The sequence below is a fragment of the Tarenaya hassleriana genome, unplaced genomic scaffold (assembly GCF_000463585.1).
Source record: "Tarenaya hassleriana unplaced genomic scaffold, ASM46358v1 Cleome47, whole genome shotgun sequence".
In the NCBI taxonomy this organism is placed as follows: Eukaryota; Viridiplantae; Streptophyta; class Magnoliopsida; order Brassicales; family Cleomaceae; genus Tarenaya; species Tarenaya hassleriana.
Genome location: NW_010967396.1, coordinates 23,355 through 33,130, shown reverse-complemented (window position 1 = coordinate 33,130; position 9,776 = coordinate 23,355). Strand labels below are relative to the sequence as shown.

Below are 9,776 nucleotides of genomic sequence, written 5' to 3'. Positions count from 1 at the left end.
GATTCTACCTATGCCAGCGGAAATACACACTAGATCTTATTGTTGAGACATGTTTATTGGTTGCGAAACCTGCTATGTTTCCTCTTGAACAGAATCATCGCTTGAGCATCTCGGCATCAGATCCTCTCACCAATCCAGAACCATATCGCCGGCTAGTCGGAAAGCTATTATATCTACTGGCTACACGCCCCGACATTACTTACGTTGTTCACGTGTTATCTCAGTTCATGCAGACACCTCGCCAAGAGCATTGGGTCGCTGCCCTACGTGTGGTCCGTTATCTCAAGCTTAATCCAGGGCAAGGCATCATCTTACGATTGGATTCGGATTTGCGGCTATACGGTTGGTGCGATTCTGACTGGGCTGGAGATCCTCATTCCCGCCGCTCGCTCTCTGGCTACCTTATTCAACTTGGCTCCTCCCCGATTTCCTGGCGCTCAAAGCGGCAACCGACAGTGTCTCTATCCTCGGCAGAGACTGAGTACCGCACAATGACAGTAACAACATGTGAGTTAATATGGCTAAAGGCGCTACTCAAATGCCTCGGTGTTACACATCCCGACACAATGCTTCTTCATTGTGACAGTCAAGCGGCGTTATACATTGCCGCCAACGATGTTTTCCATGATCGGACAAAACATATTGAGGTTAGCTATCACTTTCTTCGCCACCATATAAAGTCCGGTCAGATTTCGACTCGCCATGTATCATCAGCAACCCAGCTAGCGGACATCTTTACGAAGCCTCTCGGCAAGAAGGAGTTCACGGTGTTTCTCTCCAAGTTGGACATACATAATCTCTATACTCCAACTTGAGGGGGGTATTACGAAGATATTGGAAGATACGGGAAAGTTTGTGCTTCCACAAACTCAACAACTACCATTAGCAGTTCCTATATATCAGCTTGTACAGATTTTTGTTTCCTGTTCTGTTTATTTTAGGATTGCGTACTCTGTTTGCAACTTTTGTATATAAACCCTGTAAACTCATTAATCAAAGGCAAGCTTTTTCTGCAAATCTTTTTAGCTCAATCCGATACTTGTCAGGAACCGAACACTCAACCTCAAAGTGGAGTTACCTCATACCCCAAATTTGACCACTCGTTCACGATCTGTTGGGTTTTTGAATCTTTGTTGATTGTCGGAATATCTCGGAATTTCTAAGACGATTTTGATTTGTTATATTTCTCATAAAGGACAGATCTAACAAAAACTAGGAACTAGCTAGTTATGAGAAAGAAGATGTTTTTATAATATAATTATATCCATACAGAAATTATACATGTTTTTATAATATAATTGTATCCAATTTGTTTTTGAATATATCCTTTCTTTAGCGCGTCATTTCTGACGTTAATTTATTCCAGTTTGCGTCACACTATCATAGCATATCCACATGTAAATATATTGAAATTATTTTACTAGATTCAGTATTGCAAACTCGATATATATATATATATACACACTTCCATTACCAAATATATATATATATATACACACTTTCATTTATCCAATAGAAAATTATAAAATGAATAGATAGATATATTCTCACATGAATAGATAGAGAAAATCATTGTATACGATATATTCTCACATGCAATTGCAAGGTTACGTTCACCGGGAAAGTTGGCCATATATACATATGTATTGTATATTATATATGCATCCTCCTATACACAACATTTGTATACTTATGCGAGTGTGTATATACAAAAGCCCGCATGGATCTGTCACCTTTGTTGTCGTTATTCGGTGAGCATGTTACACGGAGAGCCTAACAAATACATGACGGAAAAGTGATTTGGTCCCCGTAAACATGTCAGAACAATCATAGACTATAATATATATATATATATATGTGTGTGTATATATATACACACATGTGGATGTATAAATTTCATTCATCTTTTTATTTTTCGTAAGCAGCATTCATCATGAAATTTTCCAATAGAAATGCTAACGTGGATATGTGGAAGATATCATATACGAAAGCAACAATTATAATCGATTATATATAAATAAAATAACCCGTAGATTTTATTTAAGAGGTCTCTGTGTAGTGTTACTTTCGGAAAATAGTCCCAATTATTATCCGTCTGCATGGAACTATCCCATTTCTTATTTGACTTATATTTATTCATTGCCTTATAAATTATATATATTTTTAGATTTTAATAGTTTAATAAAACAAAACTATTCTACCTATTTTAATTTGCTTTAGTTTACGGTATACAACAGAGCAGGGGTGAGCATTTCGGTATGGTTCCTCGGAACCGATTAAAAAAATGCATTGCCATTCCCGAACCAACCATCTAAAATTTTCTAATAAAACCGAATTGTTCGAGATCGAATCAAATTTTAAAAAAAATGAAAAACCGAATTTGTTTTAAGAAAATCTAAAATTTTCTTTAGAAAAACTTGAACCGAACCCGAACTGATTCGCACGTAATATAATGACTGATTGATACATATTTTTGTAGAATCGAAAGAATCGAACCGAATTATTCTAAAATCGAATACCGAAACGTCCACAGCTACAGTAGGAAAGCCTGTGTACCCATTAAGATACGTAGACGAACCGTCTGGATATTACAGACTCTTTTTCGAAAAAGATTACGTTGATTCGACTGGGGATGCATGCGAGAGTCATGGCAAAAGCAAGCTTAAACTTGGTCTTGAGATTTAGATCGAAGCTGGCCCACGCTATATTCCTTGGGATTCTCTCCCATAAAACTCGTGGAGAGGATTGTTGCGTTAGTCCAATCAAATAACATTCTTTATATATTTTTTTTTGTTGAAAAAATACGTGAAATTTTCTGAATTTATAATTTGGTGTAATATTAATTTCTGAATTTGTAGGTGAGTCTATTTATTCTTCAACTTATATTTTTTAACACAATAATTCCTAAACTTGCATTTTGGAACACACTAATTCTTAAATTTTGCTTTGATCAATGAGTGGTATGGACGATTATAAAACAAAATAAGTTTAGGAATTACTGTGTTTAAAAATGCAAGTTCGGGAATAAATAAGTGCATCTACAAGTTCATGAATTAATATTACATCAAATTACAAATTCATCAATTTTCAGGTATTTTTCTCTATTTTTTATATCAAATAATATTTTCTAGGGATTTTTTTTTGTATTTACAAAAAAATATATAAAATTTCTAAATTAACATGAGATCACTACAATTTGGTACGAAATAGAAGGGGAAAAGTCAAATAAAATGAACAAAAGCCCCTTTATCTCTTCTTGCATTGCATGTCAATATTATTAACATTGTTGCGAAGCTTATGGACAGAATTGGATGTGTAGCAAATGATATTCTACAAATTGCATATAGATAATAGGGCAATTTGTGTATGAAAAAAAAATATAAAATATGTTTAATACGGTTAAATTGATTCAAATAAACAACCCCAATGATTTCTCTTTAAAACAGCAGAACGATATTTTATATATTATTAGACAGATCGCTAAGTTTATTTTTGTAAATGATAAATGGTTTTGTTATACCTATGATTGCATATACATATACCTATATGTGTGTATGCATATACCGAATATTTACAAATTTGTTTGTGATATATACTTTGAATTTCGACGGTCCATATCATAATGTAAACATGCGTGAAAACTCGAAATTGTTTTTGTAACATTAAAATAATTGGATCATACCAACTAAAACATGATTAAATAAAAACATAAACATGGTATCTAATTAGGTTACTTGTTTTAAATTGTATATGAGCAGTCAATCATAGTGAGCTATAAAAATCTATTAAAGATATAATGATAGTCTAATACACAATTAACGCTAAAGTTGATGATAGTTTGTGGTCAATGTTAATTTGACTAATTAAAAAATATAATTAGTCGAGACGATATCAATATGGAATCGATTTATATAATTAAGATCCACGCAATTCCGAGTTAATTATCATTAGACTAGCCATTAGATTCTAATCATTTTAATTATCATTAGTCATTTTAAAAAATATAATATAGTTTTTTTTTGTAAAATAAATATTCACTTACTTAAAAGATGTTCAAAATATGGTTTGAATCCATTAGATTAGATGAATAAGAATCCGAACTATTAAATCACGGATCTTATTCTACCGGTAATATACATATAATTCTAACGCATTGGAACATATATATATTTTTGGTTTATTTGAACATATATATTGATTGTGATTATGTCTATTATGTTATAGTTAATTTTAATTATCATGTATTGGATTAAAGAGAAAATTCACTGATTCTTTACGATCGTAAGGTTCTCATTCAATTGAAAGAGAAATCTTACTATATTGCCATTGAACCTATATTGATATACTTTAACGAATGTTAAACGATGAAAATACAATATATATAAAAAATAAGTGTAATCGAGATGAAAAATTACGATGGATGCATAGATACATAATAATAATAATATATGATTTAAAACGATAGTATTACACACATTAAAGATGGTATCTAGAAGAGAAATTATAAAAAAAGACGTTTAAACTGGTTAGATCGGTACGTCGTGTTTATAAATTTTGAATGATTTAATTCAAAATCAAAATGGATAGAAGAAAAGGATTTAAACAATCGATCCCGAATAAATTTGAGATTATAGAGTTAGTCGTTGTACAAATATATTGGATTGAACATCTATATATGATTCATTCGTTGGAAATGAAAGGTTCAAATAAATTATGTTAATGAATATATATTCTTTTACATTTTCCTTGTTTATTACATTTATCTTATATTTTGCATGTTTAAATAAAGTGTATGGGTTGATACATGGCATGATGATGATAATTGATAACCCCTCTTGAGAGTAACGCATGCGCAAAAGCCAAGGCGACGTGGGCCTATTCCCACTTGTTTCCTCAATGTGTGCTTTTGTGGGCCATTCTTATTTTCCCACTCAAACATCTTCATCACCAATCAAAGGAGAATTCAAAAAATAAAAATAAAATAATAATAATAATAATAATAATCAACTAGCCGACAAAAACCTTAAATACACATTTTAACTAATGTCATAAATACACATATATAGAACTTGAATTTTATCTTCGTAGTTTATGAGTTTTAAATATTGATTAATAGACCAAATAAAATAAAATTATCAGTAGCGAATGTTTTAAAATATATTATTCATATATCATGCTTTGATAAGAATATATATAATTTTTAGTTTTATTTTATTTATGTAATAAGTTTCTTGTTGACTCCAAGTCTACAAGTGAGTGAGATAGGAGGGTCCTTTCGGCATCTAAGTTCAAAATTTGCGGCTGCTTTGCGTTTATTACGTTTGGGGAGTGGAAGGAACTTCTCAAGGTTCAATCATTCATATTCTCATGCACATGACATGGATGTCGCCTCAAAGTTATAACAGTTTTGTAATTTTGAATTGGATCCACTTGGTATGATAAAATGCCCTAAAACCATATATATATATATATATATATATATGTTCCATATCATACATACAACAACATTGATCAAATAGATCGCTAAGGAATAGAAAGGAGAAAAAAATCACAAAACGAACTTTATCGAATTAAGATTATATTCTCTATTTTTCTTTTATGTTTTTTTTTTTGTTATTTCTTTCATTTTATCGGTTTGCAATCTACCGGTTTGGATTGAAAACGAGGACGGTGTCAAGTTAAAATCATGAGCGAGATCTAACGCTCCTTCTATTTCTTAATAATTGATGTTATAAATAATATTTCTTGTTATTAAACACATGTAATTTTAGATTTTTTGGATAAATTTTTAAAATAATTCTCAATTTTACTTTTAGTTAAAACTACCCAATTATAATAAACTATTCCTGAGAATATAGTTTTTATATTTATTTAACTATTAAATAATGGTATATATATACGATTTTTTAAATATATTTAAAAAAATTAAAAAATCAATTATTAAGAAACAAAAGAATATATTTTAAGATGTTTTTTTTATAATTGGACATTTTAAATCAAAGTCGATGAAAATTTTACAGATTTGGATATACACATGCATTCAACTTAACCACGATATTCAGGTCGCGGATATCTGAGTCTGGTGAAACTAAGACCGAGATAACATCTCTAAAAAACATGTGAAAACGAAAATGGAACGAGCTATCTAATCTGAATACTCGACCGTTTCTTTCTCGAATTTCTTGTGTTTTATATTAAAAAAAAAAGTAGCTTGACATTAGAGCGTGGGCATTGGACATTTCAAATTTGAGTTCTGTTTCCGTTTAATTATTATTGTTTTTAATCTCACTTTTTTATTTTTAGAAACATTGTAACCTTGATTTGAAAATCTTGATTTCATTGGAAATACTATGCTTTATTTATTGGAATTTTCGGATTATGTTCATATTAAATTGTCCAACTCTATTCATTGGAATTCACTGGTTCAAGAAAATGGTTCTATTCAACCCTAGTTTTTTTTTTCATTTATTTCCGAATTGAAATTTCGATCCTAAAAATCTTTCGTCAGTTGGGCTGATATTGAAACTGTTTTGGGCTGTCTAATTTTGTTCAGAAAGGCCCACTTTACAGAATAATAGCCCAAATATTTTACACTTACTTTCTCCCCAGAAACCTAAAAAAAAGGGCAAAAAAAAGGAGGAGAAATTAATAATCTTTTACCGGTTCCAAAAGGTTGCAGAATAAATAGTAACTTCCATTAAAATTTTTAAAATTGTAAAATAATGGAAATTTAATTACTAAACTTTTTATTTTATAAATTTATTTTTAAACTTATAAAATATATTATTATAATTTCTAAACCTATAAAATATATCATTATTATAATTTTCAAACAAATTTATAAATAAATAGCGTCAAGATTTTTTGTGATATTAATTAATAAGTTTGAGAATTATAATTATATGTTTTACAAATTTGAATATAAATTTATCAAATAAAAAATTTAGTAATAAATTTTTTTCCATTCAAAAATTTTAGTGGATTTTACTCTAGAATAAACGATAAAAATATAGAAATATAACAAATCTCTGTCAATGGTAAATAAATTTATTAACTAGAAGGTGTTAATTTACAATTATGCATTTCTTTAATTTTGGTAGAAAAGTGGACTCTCTCATTCAATATATATATATATATATATATAATGTTTTTTTTACATGGTGATATTGACGGTAACAAATATTATATTATACACAATCTAATCAGTAAATCACATTGACCGTTTCCGGGTGAACACAAAACGGCGTCATATTAGATTTTTTTTTTTTGTTGAGAAGAAAATTAAAAATAAAATGCCCATTTTGGTCCAATGGCGTAGGGGTGGCTTATTTGGTTAATACGACTCGTCTCTCTCTCTCTCTTTTCTCTGTGGCCTAAGGGCTTTGTTTCCGCGAACGAGCGAAACCCTAGATTCGGCCATATCCGTCAAGACAAGAAGATGCTGCGAGCTGCAGGGAGGAGGTTTTTGTCTCTCTCGCAGAGATCTTCGACTGCGTCTTCCTTCGCCCTCTCTCGAAACCTCCCCAGCTTCGATGGCGGCGACGCCTCTTCCTTCCGCAGATCTGAATCTTCTCCTGATCCGTTCTGTTTCAATTCCGACCTCCAAAGCCTTATCAGAGGTTTTTTGCTCTTTGCTTGGATTGATTTGGGTTGTGGAACTTTTTCTGTGGTTTTGTCGTTCGATTGATTTGAATGTTTGATATCATATGCTTTTCGACATAATTGAGATTTTTTTTTCTATCGGTATGCTTAGAATCTGATTTAGGGAATCAAATCTCCTGTTTATCGATTGCAACTTCCACGAATCTGGGGTAAAGTATGCTACTTTTATTATATTGGAATTTGAACATCATCTGGCTTTCGCTCGTTTCATGTTCACTAAATCTTTCACGAATTGATCTGATTTGTATCACCTTTGATTTGATTGATATCATAAAACTGGGTTTCCATGGCTTCTGCTACTTTCAAAATCCTCCTGGATGTTGCAGTTTTGTTTGTCTTTTGTGTTTATGCATTCATTCATTTCCAGAGAAATGAAATGTTTATCCTCTGTGGATCAATCCCTGTTAAGTTTTTATATTCTTGGTCTGGACTCTAGAGCATCTGGAATAGCCAAAAGCTGTTTTAGAGGGAAATATGTCAGTCAGTGCTTATTGAAAGAGCTCTGTGTTCAATTAGCTATGGAGATTCTCTATCTTCTGTATGCTTGTTGTCTGTGATGCACCTGGTCGAGTAATGGCGGCTTTCATAAGGAACCGTTCAGTCTTTTGATATGAAATTGTGAATTCATGATCGAGACTGAGTTTGGCGGAGGATGGTTTGTTTGTTTGTTATATTTCTATCTCATACATTTTCTTTTTTCTTGAAGAATTGGATTGAAAGTTCAGATCTGGATGGGATGGTTGTCATGTTTCTTGGTTTTGTCAGGGTTCTCTTCTCAAGCCATCAGCCAAGGACAGGAGGTAGGTTTCATTTCCGACATCCCCGCAACTGTCGAAGCTGTCAAAACTCCAAACTCGAAGATCGTCTATGACGAGCACAATCACGAGCGCTACCCGCCTGGTGACCCGAGCAAGAGGGCATTCGCCTATTTTGTCTTGTCGGGCGGGAGATTTGTGTATGCCTCTGTGATCCGGCTTCTGGTCCTTAAGCTTGTCCTGAGCATGTCAGCCAGTAAAGACGTCCTTGCCCTCGCATCCCTCGAGGTTGATCTCTCCAGCATCGAGCCAGGAACTACCGTCACGGTCAAGTGGCGAGGGAAACCCGTCTTCATCAGGCGAAGGACAGAAGACGACATCAACCTAGCCAACAGCGTGGATCTGGCTTCTCTCAGGGACCCGCAAGAAGACTCGGCTCGGGTCAAGAACCCGGAATGGCTAGTCGTGGTCGGAGTCTGCACCCACTTGGGCTGCATCCCTTTGCCAAACGCTGGTGACTATGGCGGCTGGTTCTGTCCGTGTCACGGTTCACATTACGATATCTCTGGCAGAATCCGAAAGGGTCCTGCTCCGTTCAACTTGGAAGTGCCGACCTACAGCTTCTTGGAGGAGAATAAGCTGCTCGTCGGTTAGTGTTTTCTGAAAATTCAGACAAATTGTCAAAGGTGAAGCTGTTTTGTTTTGTTCTTTATCGTTTTTTGATGGTGATGGCGACAAGGTTTGTCTTTGTTTCGACTGAATAATACAACTGCTCATTTGTTGAACAGATTCCTCTGTTTTTGTTTCAGAAAATCCGATATTCTCTGATTTAATGGTCTAATTTTATGGTAATCTAAGGAAAAGTAAGTCTCTGCTTTAAAAAAAAAAGGAAAATATCATATCAATTCCTATATTATTTTTTGTTATAATTTTAATATTTAAATTTGTATTTTTATGCATTTGAGTGACTGTTGGGAGTTACATGTCCGGATAAAACAATTGGTTTTAAGGGTCGTTTAGCTAACAAATCTTCCCAATCCTCGTCTTACTTAGCAATTCCATTTTGAGTTCAAATATATTTACTAATACGTAATTACTGTAAGACCTTTATATAATCCGTATATAAAAGATTTATATTATTCTTTTGTAAAACGATATAAATACGTGGCTGTCGATCTCTGTACATAATTAATTACAGTCTCATCTCATCTTACAATTATGTAAAAGTAGAACTGAATTAGATAATTCTTTGTAAAATAAAATCCAGATAAATAGCCCAAGGCCAAGGCCTTATTTTATTGATTTATACATATATATACAACGCAGCAAAAGAAAATTATTATAAATTTATATTTTTCC

General features: G+C 32.5%; 2 protein-coding genes across 3 annotated transcripts in view; one reads left to right on the top strand and one right to left on the bottom strand.

Annotated features, from left to right (window-relative positions):
* Nucleotides 1-7,339: 7,339 nt before the first annotated feature.
* On the top strand, nt 7,340-9,250 carry LOC104825458 (cytochrome b-c1 complex subunit Rieske-4, mitochondrial-like). The gene is made up of 2 exons (XM_010557782.2): nt 7,340-7,619; nt 8,428-9,250. The coding sequence occupies exons 1-2, from the start codon at nt 7,439-7,441 to the stop codon at nt 9,069-9,071; spliced, it is 825 nt and encodes a 274-aa protein (XP_010556084.1). The 5' UTR covers nt 7,340-7,438; the 3' UTR covers nt 9,072-9,250.
* Nucleotides 9,251-9,732: 482 nt separating this feature from the next.
* The window catches only part of LOC104825457 (random slug protein 5-like), a 2,315-nt gene continuing 2,271 nt past the window's right edge, over nt 9,733-9,776 (bottom strand). Inside the window, exon 9 of one of the 2 annotated variants that reach the window (XM_019203970.1) lies at nt 9,733-9,772. The gene's annotated coding sequence lies outside the window, so the exon portion shown is untranslated. The other variant, XM_010557780.2, reaches the window with a different exon arrangement.